This window comes from Anas platyrhynchos, chromosome 2 (genome assembly GCF_047663525.1).
Source record: "Anas platyrhynchos isolate ZD024472 breed Pekin duck chromosome 2, IASCAAS_PekinDuck_T2T, whole genome shotgun sequence".
Taxonomy (NCBI): Eukaryota; Metazoa; Chordata; class Aves; order Anseriformes; family Anatidae; genus Anas; species Anas platyrhynchos.
The window spans coordinates 67,472,107-67,494,980 of NC_092588.1; the positions used below are offsets into that span (position 1 = coordinate 67,472,107).

The 22,874-nt window shown below is 40.8% G+C and overlaps 2 protein-coding genes across 22 annotated transcripts in view; one reads left to right on the forward strand and one right to left on the reverse strand.

Annotated features, from left to right (window-relative positions):
• Window positions 1-2,106: 2,106 nt before the first annotated feature.
• ZNF830 (zinc finger protein 830) lies at window positions 2,107-12,780 on the forward strand. Its single transcript, XM_027451811.3, has 10 exons — window positions 2,107-2,275; window positions 2,377-2,476; window positions 2,911-3,031; window positions 3,600-3,633; window positions 4,938-5,155; window positions 5,850-5,940; window positions 6,248-6,311; window positions 8,894-8,974; window positions 10,411-10,487; window positions 12,355-12,780. Exons 1-10 carry the CDS (start codon window positions 2,154-2,156, stop codon window positions 12,536-12,538), a joined length of 1,092 nt encoding a protein of 363 aa, XP_027307612.2. The 5' UTR covers window positions 2,107-2,153; the 3' UTR covers window positions 12,539-12,780.
• Window positions 7,762-22,874, reverse strand: part of LOC101789676 (poly(rC)-binding protein 3) — a 513,140-nt gene continuing 498,027 nt past the window's right edge. For 16 of the 21 annotated variants that reach the window (XM_038173813.2, XM_072034879.1, XM_038173808.2 and 13 more), the window contains one exon: window positions 18,448-20,333. In XM_038173813.2, coding sequence (XP_038029741.1) covers window positions 19,985-20,333 — 349 coding nt within the window. In that variant the 3' untranslated portion in view covers window positions 18,448-19,984. Of the gene's footprint in view, window positions 9,957-17,805; window positions 18,296-18,447; window positions 20,334-22,874 lie in introns of those variants that run through there. The other 5 variants (XM_072034889.1, XM_072034885.1, XM_072034890.1 and 2 more) reach the window with 3 other exon arrangements.

Consider the following 22,874-nt stretch of genomic DNA (forward strand, 5'->3'; position numbering starts at 1 on the left):
TCTAAAACCACCAGCACCGTAGTTGCTTGAATCAGGGGATGCAAAATTAGCCACTTTCTTGTGATGGAAGGGATCCTCACCCTCTCAAATATGTGTGCGCTCCAACACATTGAAATTTCACAGGTACATGTCCATAAAGCAAAGAATTCTCTTCTGCTATCAAGAGAACTGGGAGCTGTGGTGATGGTTAGGACTCTGTCCGTTTCTGCTGCTGATGATATTTTTCTCTTGGGTGAGGACATGATATTTTCTTCTGGATCATTCCATCAATGGAAAAGGCTACTGACTTCAGCCTTTTCCTGACTTCCATCTCTCCTGCCCAGAAATTGCTGCTCCTGGAGGTGTGCTGGTGTGAGTACATCCTCAACCTGTCTCAAAACCAGATGGGATAACCCAAAGATTTTTACATAGCAGATCTTTTAATAACTTGCTACTTTGAGGCAAAAAAAAAAAAAAATAGGATGATGACTCTCTCTCACCAGCACATCTGGATTCAGCAAAGGGTGGTGGTTCTGAGCTGGAGACCCTATATGGTCTAAGGTATGTTCCCACTCACTCTGCCACCTAGACATACCGTGATACCAGCTTGCTGCCGGATTCATCCCCGCGCCCCCAGCCACCCCCCTCACCACCTCAGAAGGCAGATGAGTTGCTCACCTTGGCGCTGCTTAGCCTCTTGTCTTCCTGCAGTTGCTATTGCTTTGGCTCACCTCGGATTTGCCATTCGGGCACAATGTCGTGCCATGAAGTTTGTCTTAGAAAATGGATGTTGAGTCCCACAGCTCCCTGTAGGCTGTGATGTGAGACATCCCCGGGGCTGTGGAGCCATCAGCTGAGAGATGGCTGGCTCTGTGACAACAGCAGGAAATAGCTATTTTTTTGTACTTTTTGGTGAAATTCTCAGTGAGCAAGTTCTGGCAGTGATATTGTAAGCCTGGAGTAATGCTTCTTGGTTTGTGGGCTTTTTTTTTTGTTTTTTTGATGATCAGTCATGGTTTGGGGTGGTATGCTTGACACCACGGAACTCGGGACTGGAGTTTTTAGTTAACTTATTTTATTGTACTATGGTAAATAATAAAATACAGAAAGTGCTCTGCTGCCCTTGGTCCTGATGTGGTTATTAAGCTACGTGTGTGTGTTGTGGACAGGGCGCATGTTGCTGTCCCCATGAAAGCGCGTGCCGTGGAGGCCGGCAGGAGGAGTGGGGCAGGCGCTGCCATAACCAGCAGGCCTGTGGGGCCTCACAGCCACGGGTAGCGGGAAGCTCAGCCTGGAAGAAAAGCTGCACTTTATGGCTTTTTATTTATTTATTTATTTATTTATTTATTTTTATTTATTTATTTATTTATTTTTGAAGTAATTTTCACAGTTATATATCACCTGGAGTATGTTCAGCTGGTGTTTGGAGCATTTGGTTGGATGGGTGTACTGGTGGTGGGTTTAAAGTTTCAGTTTTTATTTATTTTTTTTATGTTTTTGACACTTTGGGGGGGGAACTTGCAAGCACTTTAGTCAGAAGGCTCGGCACACGGCTGCAGGATGGTGCCTGTCCAGGCCTGGTGGCGCTCTGAGGGCGTAGCTACTGGGGGGAAGTTGCTGAAGGCGGAGAATTTAATTCTGTTAAATTTAATTTAACAATTAATTTAATTCTGTCAGCCCCTGTTGCTGACACAGTTTTATTTTGGGGATTTTTATTTTTGGGATTTTTATTTTGGGGATGTTAGTAATTTTATTGTAATTTTGATTTTTTTTTTTAGTTTTTATAATCAGATTTTGTTAATTTTGTGTTTGAACGTTTTTACTTTTGCAGTTAATTTTTTATTTTTGCGATTTTATTTTTGTAATTTTTGCGGGGCAGTTTTTTTATTTTGGTAATGTTGGTTTGGACTCTAATTTTTATTTATTTTGGGGATTTTTATTTTGGGGATTTTTAGTACTTTTTAATTGATTTTTATTTTGGGGATTTTTAGTACTTCCTTTTAAATTGATTTTTATTTTTGTGATTTTAATTTTTTAATTTATTTTTATTTTTTTCAATAGTTTTGCACTTCCCTTTCTCCCTCCTCCACACACGCCCCGCCCTTCCCCTCCCCCCTGAGGGCGGTGCCTCGCTCCCCCTGCCCCTTCCCGCCCCCGGGGCGCTGCGGCCCAAGATGGCGGCGGGCGGCGCGGGCACGGGGCGGGCGGCGGTGCGGCAGGAGGAGCTGCGGCGGCTGATGCGGGAGAAGCAGCGGCAGAACGCGGACAAGAAGCGCATCGAGTCGCCCTTCGCCAGATATCCTCCGCCGCAAAGCCGGGGCGGGGTGTGGTGGGCGGGGGGCTGGGGGTGGGGGGTCTCTCAGCGCCCGGCTCGCTTCCCTTAACGGCCGCCGCCACGTACAACAGCCTGGGGCACCTCAGCTGCGCGCTCTGCAACGCGCCCGTCAAGGGCGAGCTGCTGTGGCAGACACACGTCCTGGGCCGGCAGCACCGCGAGGTGGGTCAGGCGGCCGGGGGGTGGGGGGTTCTGCCTCACAGCCCCCTCCTCACCTCGTTGTGAAGGGGCTGATGCAAACCCTGATCTCGGTTTCAGGCGTTTCTGCTCAGAAAGGGCGGTCAGGCACTGGGAGGGGTTGTCCAGGGGGGTGGTGGAGTCACCGTCCCTGGGGGTGTGCAAGGAAAGGTTGGATATGGTGCTTAGGGACAGGGTTTAGTGGGTGACACTGGTAGTGGGGTGATGGTTGGACCAGGCAATCTTGCAGGTCTCTTCCAACCTAAGCGATTCTATAATCTGTGACACCTGTTTCAGTGGCATTGTTATGGAAACATATTAACTGATTTTAATAAGATATCCTAAAATTGCTGTATTTTAACCTGCAGTCCAACAGCTCCTGACAGAAAAGCCTCTTAAAAACGTGTATTTCTTTACAGAAAGTTGCGGAGTTAAAAGGCACAAAGCAGACAGCAACCGGTCCAGCTGCTAGCACATTGTCTAAGCCTGCCAAGAGAAAAACTGTTGACACAGAAAATGCAGAGTTAAAGAGAGCGAAAGGTAAATAGAGAATATACTTTCCAAGCACCTGACAAAATCTACCTATTTTACATCTTGAATGTGTTTTGTTTTCTTTTGCTGTGCTGTGGAAGTGAGTTAACAGGTTTGTTGTGTTAATCTGTCAGCCTGTTGCTGCTGGAAAGGGAAAAAGTCTGGCTTGCTCTTTGTGAGTTCACTGATCAGCAGAAAACTGCTCTTTTGGTAGTTTACCTTTTCTCTAACTTACCGGGTTAAAATACTCTTTGTTTTTCGTGGTTCATATACAAGGAGTGTTTTAAATTCACTTTGTTATAGTAAGTACTGTGAAGCAAGCTATTGCATTGGTATTAAGTGGGCATGAAAACTTAAGTAGATACTACAAATTTAAGGTAACAATCTTGTGTGTGTTGGGTTTGTAACTCTGTAACGCTCATGGTACCTGATGGTAGTATGGGACATTTAATTGGCGGCTCTTCAGAAATAATGATAATAGTCCCTAACTTCCTGAAATTGCTGCAGTAGTTTGACTGTGAGAGAGATTTCTTTTAAAAGCATGGGTTGTAAGACGTGACTTTTGGCCGTTATACAGGTACAGAAGACAAGCCACATACATCTACATCTGGGTAAGTAGATCTTCAATGTATCTTTTTGGTTGTAACTCTACCAGCTGTTACATTCTTACCCTGTTCTTCCTCATCTCTCCTACCCAAGGGTAAAGGTTCGGAGAATCAGCAGATTCCTGCTTCTGTTCAGTTTCTAATGTGGGTGTGCGTTCCTGAATGTGGCAGCATCATGCTCTGTGTAGATGAGAAAATCGTGGTATTAACTCCAGTCTGTGACAAAACAGGAATTCCTTTGCTGTCACTGTCTGACTTTTGCTGCTTAATATGTGTTGTTATTGCACTGTCTACTGGAATGAAAATAACTATTTTGTGGCATGCACTCCAGTATTTAATGGTGCCATACTGCAGAAGAGATGGTAGTCCGAAATGATGACAAATGTTGTAGTATACATTTAAATGACACTTAGCCACGGAAACTACTAACAAATGTCATCAGCGCTTTTTATTAAGACTTTTTTGCACTTAAAATTCATGTAAATACATATCTTGCAGTTGAACTCTTGCAAAGATAGGAGTGTATTTGACTTCCAGGGATTGAGTTACACATCTTATTGCCACTTAAGATTTCTGATGGTGTTTGGATGTCTGTGTGGGGTTGGTAGGTTTCACATAAGGCCTGCAGGTCTCCTGTAAATTTGTTCTTGAGATCAACTATTATTTTGCATAGATATTAGGCAGTTTTATCTTGACGCTAAAGACACCTTGTAAGAATTTTGTGTGCTAACACGTGTGTAGAATTACTATCTGAGAGGTTTGTTCGTTATTAATCTGATTGGTATGCTTATTTTAAAATATAACCTAGCAAGATGTTTGTCTCGGAGACCTGCAGCTATCCTAAACAAATCTGGGTTTTCTCGCTGCTGAGCCTGCACAGGACTTCTAAGCTGCAGTAGGTACCCAAAGCGAGTAGTTGTATTAGGCATGAAGGGTGTCAAGATTTAAGTGACATCTTATAGTTGCAAGTTGCTTTGAATGTGAAAGTACAATTACCGTAGCTGCCATTCTTCCAAGCTCACTTTGTTGTAGGATGCTTTTATTGGTTTTTATTAGAATACTCAATATAAGAAACACAACTGAACTGAAATGTGTTTTCAGCTTTATCCTCAGCATTCCTAGGGAACTTCAGAAGAAAGCAGCAATTATGTGTTGCCTTCAAACAGTGGTTTTATCAGTAGCTGAGCAGTTCAGCATATTGTACAAGATCTGTGAGCGATACAATCTTGTAGACTGAATAGACTGCAGATGCGGGAGTCAAACTGTTTTTTGTGATATTTGAAACAGTTGCATTGTGTACTCTTCACTAGGCTACCAGCAGATTTTTTTGATGAAACAGAGCAAAACAGTGCAAGCAAACAGCCTTCCAAGGGTCCCGGTCCCAGTTTATTGTCAGGAAATTATGATGATGATGATGACGACGACGATGATGAAGAGGAACAAGATCAATCGAACAAATCTTCCGTTACACACAAAACTGAAATTCCACCTCCAACTCCAGAAGCAATACCTAATTCTCTACCTACAGGTAATGATGAGTGAAATGGTAAGTGATTATGTAAGATGAAGCTGTGTTAGGGTAGGATAGCATAGTTCAGCTGGAAGGGACTTGCTTTTTTATAATGTGGAGCCCAGAACTGCACACAGTACTCCAGGTGAGACCACACCACACTAAATATAGCAGAAGAATCTCCTCTCCTGACTGCCTGACTGTGCTGTGTTTAATGGCATCCTGCTGGGCTGCCAGGGCACACTGCTGGCTCATGCTGAGCCTGCTGTCTGCCAGCACCCCAAATCTCTTTCTGCTGAGCTGCCATCCAGCCACTCTGCTCCCAGTTTGTGCCTGTGGCTGGCAGTACTCTGTTCCAGGTGCAGCACCAGGCGTTTACCTTGTTGAACTTAATGTCATCGATGGTTGCTATTGATGCCATGGATGATGGAAGGGTTTTTGCTTTCTTTTTCTAGTTATTGCTATTAGCTGGCAATGGTGTATTGCTGGAAAGAGAGAAAGGAGAGAGATTCTTTGCTAGTTTGTTATTGTGCAGTGTTTTCTCACCATGTTTTAATGTTGTAATTGTTTGAGGCTATCAAGTGGAGTGATGTCTGTGTTTTCTTCCCTTGATTCAGTAAGGTATTAATTTAAATTCCTGTCTAGTCAGAATTTTGTATAGAGGGTTGAGCAGTTGTTCTTTTTGCTCACAGGCGTCTGTCCTTTCTTTCAGACTTCTTTGACAGCAAAACTACAGCTGCTCCTGTAGTTTCCCATTCAGGATCCATACAGAAAGCAGAGATACAAGAGAAGGTAGTAGAGAGGTAAGCAGTCAAATCAAAGATTACTTTTGTTAAAATGTCTGGATGCTTAGCACATTGGAACAAATAGTTTAGGAAGCCTGAGCTACAGCTCCTGTCCCGGCAGTGAGGTTTAAACCTCTGAGTTTGTTAAGGCCAAAGTGAAGAAACAAGTTTTGATGGTTGTAGGTTAAATTTGTGTCATAAAAATGCTTCCTGCATTTCTAGGTATTTTTATAAAAATTAAGGATTTTACTGTTGACTGTTTTTTAAGCACTGTAAAAGAGGTTCTAAAGCGTTACCTTGGAGTAATCATAATCAAACGTTTCAGGAAAGAAAACACTGCTGAGGCTTTGCCAGAAGGGTTCTTTGATGATCCTGAGGTGGATGCAAAAGTAAGTGACCTGATCTTTTCATGCTGCTAGACTTATTTCTGTCAGTTGTAATAATTTTCTGAGTAGTGAGGATATTTTTCCAGGTTATTAGTTGTGCCAGAATATAAGAAAATGACTAAGCTATCTCATTCTGGATTAATTAGAAGGCATGAAGAGAGAGGTAGGGGTCAGGGAGAGCTTGTTATATCATCTCTCAGAACGTATTTTTGATTGCAGTTCCTTCATGGCTTATAAAGAAAAAGAAATATTATTTGTTGATTTAAAATGCTGGATTAAGATTTGGACAATTCACCTGTTACTCCTCTGAGTCACCCAAGAAAAAGCATTTCACCTCATTTTTACATCCAATTGTGCTTCTGAATTGAGGATAGTTCTCTAATTTGAGAGAAGTTCTCTAATTTGAGAGAAATTTTCCTTTTGAAAAGCACAAGAGTTACTGTGCAATGTTATTATACAGCCTGTTAGAATGAAAACAGCTAGATTATGGTGTGCGTTGTAAACTGTAGTACTGGCTACTACAACAGTGAACGTGGTCTTCAGCCCTCTCATCTTTTACTGCTACGGGTTTTTTCATGCTCAGAAAAAATAGGTGGGCATTCTCCAAAAAATCTTGGAATTCGGTCAGATTCATTCATACTTAATAATCATTCATTCAAACTTACTAATACTATTGCTTCATAATAATTTTGTTGACTCAAAGCTGTATTTATTTTCCTTGAGTGTATTTTTCTATTGTCCACATTGTCTCAGGCTGTTGGTGTATTTAAATTGGGTTTTGATTTGGGGACCTGCCAAACAATGCTCCTTTATGTCCATGTAATCCCATCGTCACAATTGCAAGCCTAGGTGTCTTTTTGCTCTGCCAAGATTTTCTTGGCACCACAAATGCACACAAGTCTGTGGTGGCACATGTAAATTCTTCTGAATAATGACATTTTGAGCGTTCAAATATGTATCTGAAAAAGATGTGGGTTTTTTATTTTTATTTTTTTATTTTTGCATGTGACTGTTGTGTTACATTTGTCAATATGTAGTTTTAGCATGACTTGGGAAGCATTCACGGAGTGGAAATGTCTAGCTGGCAAAGGAGAACATGCTTTTATATTTGTGAGGACACTGGTTAGCGATCTTTGCTCTGGTCATTTTCTTTGATTATAAAATTTATAAGTGGTTCAGTAAACTCTTTCTTGAACTGCCTACAGATGCACTTCTTTTTAATCAGCCCTTTCTAAATTCAGCAAATGTGAAGAGGAAGGAAAATGTGGCATCACTTACAGTGGGATGACTACAGTGATTCTCTGTTGGAGCCATGCACAAAATAATTATTCTCAGAATTAACCGTGGTGTTTCTGGAGGGGAGGTTTGGGGCTTCAAAAGTGTTGGGTCGTTACATCAGGAATGTATGGAGCATATAAAATCTGTGTTAGACAAATATTTCAAGGAAAAATAATATCTTTAGTGTTTAAATTTATTGTAAGAAATACAAATAATTATGAATTACAAAAGACAACCACAATGCATAGTAACACAGTACATACACACATGATAAAAATAATCACAAAACAGAAGATGAAATGATGACTTTCGATACGTAGTTTGCTGGGAAGCTTCTAATGTATTCTATAAACTTAATTCACACTATTGGATTTTATATAATAATTCAGCAACAAAACATACCATTGTCTTTACTGGGATGATGACTGACACGTTACCAAAAGAGAGGAATGAATAAAAGAAAAACAAAGCTAATGCAAAAGGATGTCATGAATTAATCTGTACAAACTGCTTGGTTCTCTTAGCTATGTGATTTCCACCCAGTCCAGAACCAGGCATAATCTGTCATCTAACGTCTATGTCACAGCTTCCAGTCTTGAGCTGTTTTGGTTACACGGGTAGATGATCTGATTTACTTGCTTAAGTTAAAAGCACAATCTGGTTTTGATTACTTTATTTGTAGATCTTAAACCCATTCTTACACCTACTTTTTCAGTCCTCTTGTTTTAGTAATTAATGCTGTCTACCACGGAAGAAATACCTTTGCAGATTGTTTGAAAAGTGGAATGCAGCTGTGCTATTTCTTCTGCTAGCCAACAAAATCAATTTAGACTTGAAATATAATCAGGCTACCACTAGTTAAGCTAGTGACTGCATAACACCATATTTTATGTCATGCTAAAAACAAATACTTTACTCCTTTCTAGCTTGCGTCCTAGCTTTTATATACGACTGAACAGACAGCTCTCAGCGAAATTTAAAAGTTACTACTTGACATAGTGAAATCAGATTAATGGGGCTTAGTCACACTTGTTAGTCCAGACATCTCACACCATCCATTCTTAGTCAATTATTCTTTAATACTGTAGTCAAACTTCTTGTTTAAAAACGGGAGTAGAGTCAGATATTTTTCCTCCAAAACACTTGCGCTGCTGTACTATCCTAGTTACTTCAATTTAGGTAATGCATATATTTTGACCAGGTTTTCTCAGAACATGGCAAAATTATGCTGTTTTATCCCCCTTGTTTCCAGCTGTTGGCTCACTACGTGTTAATCATTAACGAGCCTGTGTTTTCACTTTCTTTAGGTGCGAAAAGTTGATGCTCCAAAGGATCAGATGGACAAAGAATGGGATGAATTTCAGAAGGCAATACGACAGGTCAACACAGTAAGTAATGGAATCTATTTTTATTGATTCTAAATACTATACACAAGAAGGAGAACAACAGTTTCGTGCAGCTCTGTGAAATGACTGACATGCAGTTGTCAGCAGTTTGTCTGCAATGCAGTGTGTGGTTAAATGCACTTTATAAATGAGCAAATGGTTCTTTACATTTTCCACTCAAGGAAAATTAAGTTGAAAATACTTTTGATGAGGAGCCAGTCATCGGTATATATAGTTGGATTTGTTACATTGCATTTAAATAAGATAGCATAAACCCCAAATCAGTGTTGTGTATTCAAAGAGGACATGATTATGGGCTTTAGATGAGATATATTCATATTTTAACCTTGAAGAGAAAAAAAAGGAAAAAACCAAAACAAAATAGAAAACAAACCCAAACGAACAAAACACTATCACCCGTTTGTCTCCTTGAAAAAGGATCTATAAAGTGTAAGTAACCTTGATTTTATGATTTGTTTAAATGTACTGGAAAGGAACCCCAAAACCTGGGAAAGGATGTAAGATTCTGTGTGTGTAAGATGTAAGTTAACCACAATTTTTCTGTACTTCCTTTTATTTATTTATTTATTTTTTTTTTACTATTTAGCATTGCATGGAAAGTCTTCTGAGAACAAGTTTTCATCTGCCCTTTGTTACCACCTAAAACTATCTTTACAGATACGTGGTGTTCCCACTGTTCCCCTTGGGTATTTGCCAATTTTTTTTTAATTTTAATAGTAAATAAATTTGTCAACTGTCATATGTCAACTGCTAAGAAAAGTGGTGCAAAAGAAATTGTCATTGCTCATTTTAAAGCGCTCAGCACTATAAACAGAGGAAATATTCATACAAAAGCAGTAGTGGGTACATTTTGCTAGCATTAGCCATTCATATAATTCTTCAGCTTAGAAGGAATCTTCTCAGTTATGCGTGGACCATTGATTGCATAGCATCTCCCAGACATTCAGATTTGAGAAAGTATATGCTGAAAAAAATAACAGGTTAGAAATACTTTGGGATCCGGTGGGAATATTTAACCAATACTTTGAATAATTACACAATAGTTGTGTAATTAAGTCCCAAGTATTGGGATATAGCTCCAGTTTCAGCTTCAGACTTTGGATGCACATGGCTTTTATGCTCAGTTTCAAATAGTAGTGCATTAAAAAAACATCAAAAGGTTAACCCCAAATCAGCCAGACTACTTTTAGCTTTTAGTTTTAAGAATAAACATTTTAATATATAGTTAAACCAGATCAGTCTCTTTCCGTATATGCCTCCAGAGTCTTTTGTGAAGAAGGTGTATATGTATAGCAGATTGACAGTTACGAGGCACTTGACTTGGGGTAGAGGGGAAGAAAGGAAGACACAGGCGCCAAAAAGGAACGACAGAGGAATTCAGGATGAAGGTGAATTCTCTTAGAGCTTTTCTTGTTTAGATTTCAGAAGCAATAGTGGCAGAAGAGGATGAGGAAGGACGACTAGATCGGGAGATTGGAGAAATTGATGAGCAGATGTAAGTAGATCAATTTTTCCTCAGACTTTCTGTTCTCCAGCTGTAATGGATCATTATTTGACTAGAATGGTAAAACATTTTTAATTTTCCGTGATACTACAGTTTGTTAATCAGCTAAATATTTGAAGGAGAAGGAAAGACTCCCTCAAATCTCAGACTGATACCTGATAAAAACACGAATTTTGGTGCAAAGGTATGAAATTATTTGCAAAGAGAGATTGCACTACAATCACGGAAAATACAGCAAGCCAGGCAAGGGCAAAATAAAACAATAGAATGTAAATCCTTCATATAAATTCCCTCACTCCACCTGTCAAATGTCTTAATTTACATCTCTCTTTGAAATCTGATTGATGTAGAATTAATGTGAACCTATTTAGCTGTTTTTTTTAAAGACAGGAGCATATATTCTGCAATGCAAACAACTAAAATTTTCCATAATGAGATTTGTGTTTTGACCATACATTTGCTGTGTAAAGAAAAAAAGCGTTGTTCTGTGACTAGCTTTCCTTTTTCTAATAAAAGTTAACTTAAAGGTTTTGTTGAATGATATGCTTCATTACCAAAATGCTTGTTGTTGAAATGGTAAGTGTAGCATTACTTTAAATTCTACGTAATCTAAAGTACAGCTCAGTGGAACAGACTGGTACCATCACAAGGCTGAATAAGGAACTCACAATTAGCTATGTCAGTGTTAGAGACTGAAAAGAAAAAGTTGAATCCTGATTTTAATGAACCTTTCACCAAAAAGAAGGTACAAAAAATAACAGCAACACTTCAGTCATCTGGACAGACTTCTGGATAGTCGGAATAATAACAACAGCCTTGGGTTCACATTGAGTTTTGGTAGTAAAGGAATGTCTTTTAGCAATGTTGCTATAATAATGGAGATGGCTTAAGCTAAGCCTGTCCTTGAGTTTTTACCACTGGCTTAGGTTGCTACAGCACATAGAGCCAAATTCAGAAACTGAGAGAGAGTTTCAGGTTTGCTAGCACAATTACTTTGCTTGAGAGAAAAATTCCAAATTTTTAAACACTGTTTCTGTAGCTTTGGGTTTTGTATGCATTTAAGTTCAGACTGTTTCAAACTAAATTCAAATTCAGAATCAAATCAATTCCAGCAACAGTCATATTTTCCTTAGCCTGCAGATATTCAGATATGGCTGCCCTGCAAGTTATCCTATTGCAGATAGGCAAGGGGAAAGAGGATCCAGGCAATTATCTTTACTTTTTGATTCTTCCTAGCAAATAGAATTGGGAAAAGCAAAGATGAAGACGTATCAGCCTGACTTAGATATATGTTTTCAATAAAATATCTTGGTAAAGTGGCTAGAATTATTGTTGTAAAACATATTTTGTGGCTAGAACTTCTTAAGTAAATAGAAAACTGAAACTTGGGGATTTCATTTACTTTAAAAGTTCTAGTGTAGCACTCAGTAAGCAGACAAATGATCTGAACATGATCTGATGTTGACATTAGTTCAAAGATACCACAAATAAGGTATCAAAGTGATGGCCAATGATCACTTTTCTACAGTATGTGTGTATTTGCTACACCCTAGGTGGAGCAAAGACTGGCACCTCAGTGTGGAGTAGAGCTTCTGTGTTTTTCTTAAATCAATTTGTGGGGGTATTGCAATTGTTCCATGTTTGGATTAGTGCTCATTGCTAGAGAATTGACTGCACTCCTCTCCTCTGGTCTGTTTCTGTTTGATTAGTACAGAGAAGGTGCAATCACATTTTTTAGTTGGTGGGAAGCTGCTGAGCTTTTTATATCCAAAGTTGGAAAAACACAACCTGGCACTGTAGAAAATGCATTTAGTTTGAAAAGGCCACAAATACTAATAGGTGGTTTGCTTCTCAACAGTGAATGCTATCGCCGTGTTGAGCTTTTGCGTAACCGCCAGGATATGATGAAAGAGAAATTTAAAGAAGCCATGGTATTAAGAGCAACACAAGAGGAAGAAGATGAGGCTATTGGTAGCGAAGATGAAGAAGAGTTGCAGGATTTGCTGTCTCAAGACTGGCGGGTGAAAGGGGCTTTGTTGTAGCGTTTTTGTAACATGGCTGATACTCTCTTTATCATGATGTTACTTCCATTATTAGAAGTGAAATGTTTTCGTTAAATATTTATTTAAAGAGGATCATGAGAGGGTAAAGAGCCAAGTGTGTTTAAAAAACAAACCTTTGTAGGTCTACAATGGTGTATTACTTGCTGTAAAAATTGTATATTGCAAATGTTTTACAATTTTGAATGTACTTTTCTTATTAAAAATACTGATTTCCTACCAGAGATATTTTAATGGGATTAATTAGTGAACTGAAGAGTTTCTAATCTTTTGGTAACATTAGTTATATCTAGTAATTTGGAGACTTGGGTTATTGTGCATAATAGAAGTAAAGGACTAGCAAAAGTGTTGGTTTACAGAGTTTTCCTATGTGGGATGGGTAGCAAAAAGAAAATCTTATGCCTTTATCTTAAAAAAGTTTATCTTTATCTTAGAAGTTCATCAGCTCTCTTTCCTCCATTCCCCCACTCCCCCAGCCCCCAATAAAACATGTAGTTTTTTCAGGAACTGTTAGAGTGTTTCTCTGTCTGGAAGTGCCACACTCAGAAATGTTGAGCTACACCTTCTCCACAGTTTATATGATGAGCCATAGGCAGTATTGAAGATTTTTCTTGATAGTATCAGTTGTTTTGCTTATTGTAATGTGGCCGTAATGTAGCATATCTCACATTTTTAAGCCAGAGGGATGAAAACACAGTGGTTAAATATTTCCATAACCAACTGAAACGGTAACAAAATGCCAGAGAGGAATGTGCTGCACTGGAAACTGGTAACATAATATCATTTATTTAGCTCTAAATACTGGATTTTTTTCTAAGATAGTAAAGGAGAGCATCTAAAATTGATTTCTGTTCTGATAAACACAGATGAAGTGAAAAACAAGAACCTAAGGACTTAACAAAACTGGGACATGGAAAAGAGAGAAGTACTTTGAGCTTTGGTAAGTTCCCCCCCCCTTTTTTTTTTCTTTTTTAAGTGAGGCATGTTTTTGACTTTCAAAACCCTTAAAATTTGTTAGGCTACCCGAGGACTTCAGAAAAAATAGGGAAAATGTGTGATTTAATTTTAGGGTTTAATTAGGGTGACAGCACTAGCACAGATTGCCCAGAGAGGCTTTGGAGATACTCAGAAGCTGACTGGACAATCAGTCCAGTGGCCCTGCCTGAGCAGGGGGTTGAACCAAATGGCTTCTCTAACTTTTTTTGTCAAAGTTGTGAAGGAACAGCTTAGCTTCATTTTTTTTAAACATTCTAATTTTAAAACAAGTTAATGAGGTTTTAAAGGCAGAAAACAGCCTTGTTCTGATGACATCTTTCTATATATTTGCCTCAAATAATTAAAGTTAGATGTTTGGTTTGCCTGTTTTGGAAGAAGCTCAGGAGCTTTTTCCTTATTGTGAGGTGATCTTTTTTTTTTTTTTTTTTTAACTGCTTCTGCTTTTCAACTCAGTGGAATTCAGAAGACTATTTTAATTCTCTGATCTCCAGAACTTCTAGAAAACTGCCAAATTGGAATTAAGGGAGGAGACAGTTACAAGTACCACTCTCTGCTGGGAGCAGCTAATCACGGGCTGGCACTGGCACGTGTTGGTAGTTAACAAGTCTCTGCCAATGCAGACAATCAAATGGTAACCTGTGCGTTTACTTCTCTCCCACCATGAAGCTGCTGATGTCATGACTTGAGCCTTTTTCCATAGCTACTTCTGTATTTGGTGCAGCAGAGCACAAGAGTGATTGTACAAAAACAAAAGACAGGAACAAACTAAGCTAAAACAATATTGTCACTTGGTGATGTGACTAATTGTTCCAGTAAAGCATAGAATTCTAAAATTTCCTTCAGAAACACAAATACTAGGTGAAAAGAACATTAATGTTAACTTTGGCCAGTCAGCTCAATTTGAGGTGAGACAAGTTTTCATTGTTACAAGCCACTGTAAATTCTCTGCATTTTATCATCTCAGAAACACTGTTTTAAAGTAGCTCTTAAGAGGAAAGGTCAGATTACTCAAATATTTGCAAAACCTACTAATACTTTCTTTTTTGCCTTATACTCAAGAACTCTTGCAATAGGAAATCAGACATTCAACCAGTAGGCATCACATTGTAGCTGTCATTAAAAAAACATAATGTGAGTATACAATAGTTTAGAAATTCCTTTTCATTGGGTAACACCAGGTGAATATGACACTTCTTTTGTTACTGTCTTGAGACATGTGCTTGTCTGTAGTGACAGCACACTCTGCTGATGCAGAAACATTACAATTTAATCAGCACTACTGTGTTTGTTCCTGGAACAAAGGAGTAAATGCGCTTCCATGGCAAGAAAAGCAACATGTACTTGTATCCCTACTAAGTGTCATTCAGGCCACATTTTCTTGTGTGAAGCAGTTTCTGCCTTCAATTCAGCTTCTCTTCATCACTCGACTTAGAGCTATCTTGCCCTTTTCACTGGGAAAAGAAACACAAATGATTCCCTTGTGTAGACATCTAAACCAGATTCTTTCCTCCCAAAACTATAGCTGAGGCACTGATGTCTTGGGCAACTGATAGGTAGTAACAGCACTTCTGGGTATAAAAGACCTGTGTTCAAATCTCTTCTCTATGCTGTCCTTTGAACTTAGAGTTCCTGTGATCTAGGAGAGCAGCCTAACAATCGTCATCTGCCTTGTAGAAGTTGTGCCACTGTAAAATGACTGAACTAGTGAGCATGCAGCTTTCTTGCCTGATCATCACAATGCTCATCTGAGAAGGGGAAGGTCTTGTTCCAAGTATGTAATTAGTGCTGAAATATATTCAGCTGAGATTGGGACTGTGGAATAAACTAAATTTGGATCTCTCCAGTCCCAGAGAAGCACTCTTTTTCCATGCTGTTGAGTATTTAAAAATGAAAAGAACAAACAACAAAAACAGGGAGGCTTCTATTTTTGCCTGGTTCAATGCTTTCTTTTTCACTGTCTCATGTGTCTCCACAGAAATGCCTCACCCATGCAGCCCAGGGAGGCCTGGGCTACATTTGTGGCAGCCTTGACATGCTGCTAACTTCCTAGGAGCCGTGACTGCCACATCTATGCACCTTGGGGCCCACAGATGCCTTCTGGCTATATCTGAGAACAGAAGGCGCTCTGGCTGTTAGCAGTGGACTAGGTTATGTAACTAAATACCTCTGATTTGTTTCCTTCTGGTTGAGTATTCCAGCCAGCGTTCTTACTTTCCTATTTTTTTTCCACAAGAGAAGCAGAAGAGAACTTGAATTTGAGATGTTTGCCAGAACTCTGGTAGTCTGGTAGATGATGTGAAAGCTGCAGAGCTTATTTTATCTTTCAGTTGGTAACTCGCAGTTGTGTGAATTGAACCTTTTGTATCAGGTGCATGCTTCCTTTTATCTACCTGTGGGTATGAATGGTTTAGTTTTCTATCCTGGATAACATTTCTAAGTTTTTATCTTTTTTTCCTCCAGATGTACCTTCTCATGTTCTGCTTGCACATTTCATATTAAAGCTATTCAAGAACTTTCTCTTGCCATTTAGAAATCTTTTCCAACATGAAAATTTTATCACATTTCTAAATTTTATCACATTTCTGCCTATGTTGTTTTTTGCAAAAGCTCTGTCATAAGATTTCTTTTTTCTTCCTATGTCCATGCCTTCATTTTACCTCTGCTTATCCCATACGCAGATGTACCTCAGAACTAGTGAGTTTAAATCTCAGTCTGCTCTAGCCAATTCTGCTAGGCGTGAGGGAATTATTTATGTGAAAGATACTGAACATGACAGAGCTGCTGCTGCCATAGCTTTACTGGGAGACAAAAACCCTGACCGACTTTGTGTTGAGATGCAATGAGTTTGTTTTTTTTTAGTTGTTGTTGTTGGGTTTTTTTAGGAAATAAAAGGTAGGGATGTCCTTGCTGCAAAAGCAGCTTCAGCACTCTATTTTCAAGAGTAAGAACTAAAATATACCTCAAGAAGTAGTAACAAAAAACTTTATCGGGGTGAAGGTCAGTAGTACACCCTATCGTTGAAAGCATCCCAGAGGTTGGAGTAGCTAATTCAGCACTGGGACGTGCTTCCTGGGTGCTGGGATGCAATGAGGCACTCCAGAATTTTCCTCCATAGGTTTTATTGTCAAGAGATGCTCTGTTGCTGCATCTGTGTGGAAAAAGCTGTTAACTTCTACATATTTCCAGGTCTGTATGCACTTCTTGCTCATATCCTATTTCCAGGCTTGGACTCGTGACCCAGTGCATCGCAGCTCCCTGCGCCCTAGTTTCCAATGAAAGCAAGAGCAATACACTGCACGAGCACCTGGCCAGGGCAGCGAGGGGAACTGGGACCCCAAGCCAAGCACCAAGAGATAAATGTAGGCCTTAGCAGAGTGGGGATGCAGGCTCTAGAACTAGACATGTCATTAAGGATGCTATTCACTTCCACTGCCAAAAACTCTAGTTTTGCAGGAGGAGAACAAGTAAACATGAAAGAATTGCCAGTGCCCTGAAAAGGAGAAGTGGGCAGAAGTGCTCTGTGCAGCAGCAGCTCGGAGCCAACCCATATTTCACTTAGGTGTGACAAGAGAACTTGGATTGGCAGCACCAACGGAGGAGCTGAATGGCTCAAGCAGTATTTCAGGGCAGGATGGGAGAAATCACAGAATCACCTTTTTAATTAGGCAAATTGTAATGCTCCTCCCAGCTGCTGGCCTGTTTACTTGACCTGTGAAAGATGCTCTTGAGCAGCCTTGTTACCGAATGCTGTAGGGAATTGGAAAATATGATGGGCCTCAACAACACCATGCTTAGTACCTGAGTTTGTTCTTTTGTTGTTCTCTTTCTTTCGCAAACATCTGATCTTAAAATCAGTATGGGAAAGCATGTAAAAAAACAGTGGCTTCCTCTAGCAAGAGTCCAATTTCTGTCTTTCCTATGCTGTGTGAGAAATACTTCAGGAGCAGCTTTAAAAAAGCAAACAAACAAAAAAAGGGGTTTGTAGAAATCCTGCATGCTGTACTGACGACACAGTCTGGATCCATCTAATCATGTGAAGAATCGTCATCCCTGACAACGAAAGTGCTAATGTACTGGCTAGTATTGGCAGTATTGCACAGTTGTTACACTCCTTCCCAATGAGCACTGGGACCTTAAGCGTGATGATATGAAACCTTTAATCATTAATGAAAACAAGCAATTTGTCTATGACCTTAGTTTGACAATCCATAAAATAGTGTTTCTCAAATGACAAATTAGCAACTCGGTTACAAAGAACAAAGTTCAAACAACACAACAGTTGTATGCACAAAGCTACCACGTCTCTTTTAAATCAGGAAAAAAATTTATTTATAAAAACGTCTCATTTAATTTACTGTCAAGTCTCTAGCTGAATACAGTGGTTTAGAACACTAACGGCCCATGCTTTTATACAGATTAGCCAAAGCATGAACATCGATGAAAATTAATCCCCCAAAATAACTTTCCTTTATGTTATGACCCACAACAGTGTTAAAACTGGAACAGTAAAATGAGAGCAACACAAGAGTTAGGAAGCACAGTTGCTTAAAGAGTAAAAGAAGTGTTTTCTTTTGATGTCTCAGAATAATAAGAAAGTTAGAAATGGCAGAAACTCCTCTGTAGATTAGTCCATAGAAAGCATTGTCTCATGGGGCTTTGGAAAAGTCCTGTCTGGTGGCTAATGCACTAGGGCATGATGAGATACATTACAGAGCCCCCAGGCCAGTAACTTCTGAAGACAGCCTAAAATGTAGGAACAAAAACGAGGAAAAGAAAACAAAAAAAAAAAAAAGGCAAAAAAAAGAAAAAAAAATCTTCTCACTATTAAAAAAATAACACTTGAGTACAACCAGCATAGCACAGCATTTCAATGCAGGCAAGTTTTCTCACACAGGTTGTTTTTTTTTTTTTCTTTTTCTCTCCTTAAATTTCAATTATTGACACAGTTACAATAGTCCAGAACAATTTTACAGCAGGTTTCTAGCGCTGTCAAATAACTGAGGTACCTTGACATTATTTCCAGTTTTTCCTTCATTATATACAAACAAACAAAAAAAAGAACAAAACAACAACAACGAAAAGAAAAAACAAACCAAACCAAGAAAAATAAAAAAAAAGAAAAAGAAGAAGCCACAACTAAAACAACCAAAAACCCCATTTGGATAAGTGCAAACTGTAACAATGGCAACTCTACAAATGGTTACAGTGACAAAACTTAGTGCAAAGGTACTAAGGTGAAGAAAAGCCCACAGAATACAGAAAATGACACAAAATACTGAAATAGTACTTAGCCCTATACAATAATAATAACACACTTTGAGATACCATGTTTTAAAAAGTATTGCATTTGCATTGTGTTTTTAGTTTATATTAAAATGCACTGAATACAGTTCAATTGTTAAAGCTTTGTGTCCAAGGAGTGCAAAGTGAATGGACATGGCGGGCTAATGGGATTCTGGATTTGGAAGTGGTGAGGAAAACAATATTGCAGTACTGAATTATGCAGCAGAAATTAAAAAGAAGGTGGATGGACAAACAGAAAATGCAGTTAAAAACTAGTTCCAACAGCTAGCAACCAGCCATTGCATCACCCAGCGCTCTTCAGTTTAGGTCTCTGGTTTTAATTAATCTGGACATCGTGAAGTGCTCGCGAGGGGATGTTACCTGTCCAGGCAGCAACCTTAGCGTGTCGTTTGACAGGCGCTAGATTTTATTCATAACCAAAACGCGGCCTGAATGCGTAATTAGTGGTGAGCTAAACAGGACTTTATTTTGTACAGGAACCTAGGGGAAACACTGGTCAGTTCGTTCTGGCTGAGCAAAGCGTGCGTGCCCCTAAAAGTCCCGGGGGTTTCTGCTGTGGGCTTCGGCAGGAGGCCGTGGTGGGGCTGGATGGGGCCTGGCCGGGGAGAGTGCTTGGGGCCTTGTACCAACGGGCCTCTTCCTGCTCTTAAGCAGGCAGAGAAATGAGTACTACGTTGGCAACTTTGCAGGGTAAAATGTCAGAGTGCCCAAAAAACAACAAAAAAAAGGAGCCTGTTCTCCCTCCCTAAAGCGGAGCGGTCAAAATTAAGGTTTCCTGCCCCACAGAAAACGCTGGCGCCCTCAAAAAGTGGGCCCGGGCACCTAACCCAGCTATATTTTATTATGTCTCGTGGTCTTGCAGTCCTCTCAACCCAAGAGGCTTCCTCAGCCCACAGCGGGCAGCGCCTGGCCCCTGCTCGCGGGCAGCCCCGGGGCGGCGCGGGGCTGTTGGAACTAGTTGCTGCCGGGCGCCTGGGTGTTAGTGGTGATGGCAGACGGACCGAGCTGGCAACAGTGGACACTAGCAGCTGAACAGAGCATGAGAGATGCCATAGTGTTTCCTTGATAGCTAGGATCTACCACAGACTCTTGGCAGAGCTGGCAGGGCTTGCACTGTGTCTCATCCCTTCAATATGGAGCAAACTTCTGGCGGTCTGATTTCTTAACCCCGCTGGTCGAAGGAATTTTGGCAGTGTAAGCGGACAAACTCCCCGTGGCCCCCGCGGCGGCCGCGGCATTTAGTGCCAGGAGTGGGACAGTTTTCATGCCAAGCAGACTGGAGACAGGAACGGCATAGTGGGTGGTTGGCAGAGTTGGTAGGGGAGGGGGGGTACTGACGGTAACGGCGGAGGCGGCCGCCAGCACGGCCATGGAGGTGGGGGTGGAGGTAGGGGTGGCAGACTGAGAGAGGTTCATGTTGAGGTCAACAGGGGTCGTGACGGAAGCGGTCTGGGTGCTGACTTTAGCCATCTCTAAGCTGCAAACGAAGAGAGGAAGAGGAACAAACAGGTTGGGAGGGTCCAGCCAGGGCGGTGGGGCCGGGAGGGAGGGAGAGAGGGAAGGAGGGGATGGAGAAGGGAGAGCCAACACGAACGGGCAGGGGTTAGATCGGTGGGCGAGTGGGAGGGAGAGGAGGGGGGGGGAGAGAGAGAAAAAAAGGGAAAATGAGGGTCAAAGGAGGAACATGTTATGTGTTAAAGAAGAGAAATAACAAAAGGGTTTTTCATGACTCGATGGTGAAAACATTACTGAGACTCTAAAGTTCTTGCCAAAAATAAATAGATAAATAAAAGGAGGTTGGGGGGGGGGGGGTTGGGAGGGGAAGGGTTGGAGAAGGGAGAGAGGAGGGGGTTGCTAGTTTACTTTACATATGGAAAAAGAAATCTAAGGAATGCGGGTAATGGCAAAAAGATGGAAAAAACGAAACTGAAAAGAAAACTTAAAAGAACTATGAAGTTTACTCCCCAGCACTGATGTGGTGAATTTTGCTTTTCAAAGTCCATGGTATTTTGGAGAGGGGGGACGCGGGGGGTTTTGGTAATTTTTTTCAATTTGTCAATTTTGTGACAGAAATGGCACCCTTCGTCATTTTGCTAGGATGAGAGGCTGTTAAGCAATGGTTTGCTGTTCCCATCTAAGGCATCAAGTTTTTGTTTTCGCTTCACAAAGTTAGTCTCGTTTAATTCACTGTGAGGTCAATGTGCATTTTTCATATAAAACAAACCTGATTAGCCAGTGCGTTCACTTAGATTTGTACTTTCCCCAGACTTTTTTTTTAATATCACAATAAAATATTTATGCAATCTAATTGTAAGGACATTAGAACAAAGGAAGACTGGAAAACACCCCGGCTTCCACAGCAGTGGTATCCCTTCCGAGCTTGCAACAGCGATTACAGATAACACGACCCATCGGCTGACAGACAAGGCATTACATCAGTACAACATACACATCGTCACATGGACCCAGAGAGCACACGGTAATACAGAGTGACCCAACCTCTTAGCCCAGGGAAGTGAAGGGCTCCTTGGAGGATGCAGGTAGCAAACCACATTGACTCTACCGTAAGTCCCCCCATCGGCAGGCCAGGTGAATTTGGCCCATGCACTTTGTCTTTTCTCTACATTTTCACACGTTAAAACATGCTAATTCCAAGGGCACTTTGTTTTGTTGTATTCAGATAGCAATGTTTACCTAGTTAAATCCCTTATTTTGACACGTGTTTGCTGCATCTTGTGCGCCGTGCTTTGGGTCAGCAAGCAGTCTGGTAAATGCCCCTTTCAGCAGTGTGCATTTTGCACGTGGGCAGCTGGGGAGGTATCACAGCCTAGCTTTTAAATGGGGCTGTGGGTTAGCAAATCTTCACCAGCTACACTTATACCTGCATTAATTCTGAGTTTTTTGGTTTGTTTTTTTTTTTTTTTTTTTTTTTTCAGAAAAGGAACTACTAACTTGTCAAGCTCCTGTTCTTTTTCTGGAGGTGCGCAAGAGAGAGCATCTCCCTGGAGCATCGCTCCCTGCTCCTGCAGCAACAGCAGAGGGAGCCAGCCACCTCCCAGCTGCACAGAGGACCTGCCTAGCAGGGGACTCACCACTTATCAAGTCAAATCGGGCCTGGGAGCTTTCCAGCCAAGGGGCTGTGCCGGGTCGCTTGCGTAGCTCCTGTAAATGCTTTGGGCTGAAGACAGACAGGGTGTGCAGGGTCAGGGAGCAGGGGTAGCCCAGCTCCTTGCAAAAGGATGGGGAGGGAGGAGTGATTGTCCTACTCTGGGTATGGAAGAATTTCGCCTTTTCTCATCTTAGACTTGTGTGCAGCTGTGAGAGAAACAGCCCCTGGTCTCTTTATGGCCAGCAGAAGGTAACAACCAGAAGGCCTGCCCATTGTGTGATGGCCAGCACACAAGCAATAAACGAGCACTAGAGAGGGGTGATGATGTTGGAGTAAAGCTGCCCAAAGCAGTGCTGCTAAAGGTGAGCTTAGGTAATAACCTGAAGCCGGTCTGAGCTGGGGAGAGGAGAGCTCTTGTGATTTTAGTTCCACAGGTACATACGCTAAGTTGTCTCTGATGGGCTGGGAGGGAGGAGGGCAAATGTGTGAAATGCAGACCCGCTTGTAGAACATAAAACTTTGGTTTTCCTACTCTCAGTTTTATGATGTTTGTTGATCTGCCCCATGTATGAGCTGCTGCTTTTCTAACCTCAGAGGCAGCATCATTCTGTGCGGGGAGCACAGCATCCTTGCACTGGTACAGTGCTGCTTGCAGTCTACTCGCACAGGGGGCTTGCTTACATCAGGAATTCTTGTTTCTATCACTGAAATCCTGAATCCAGCTCCACCATACATCCATGCAGGAGCTGTGTGGTGATACCTTAGTCATTTTTAAAACCTCTGTTTAATAAAGTTGGATTTTTTCACATTTCTAACTCAGTTATATTTTGGGAGGGGGGCATATGGAAAGATAATGCAGGACTTGGTGTTTCATTGACTCCAATCTTGCCTACCTTGCATTAAAATCAA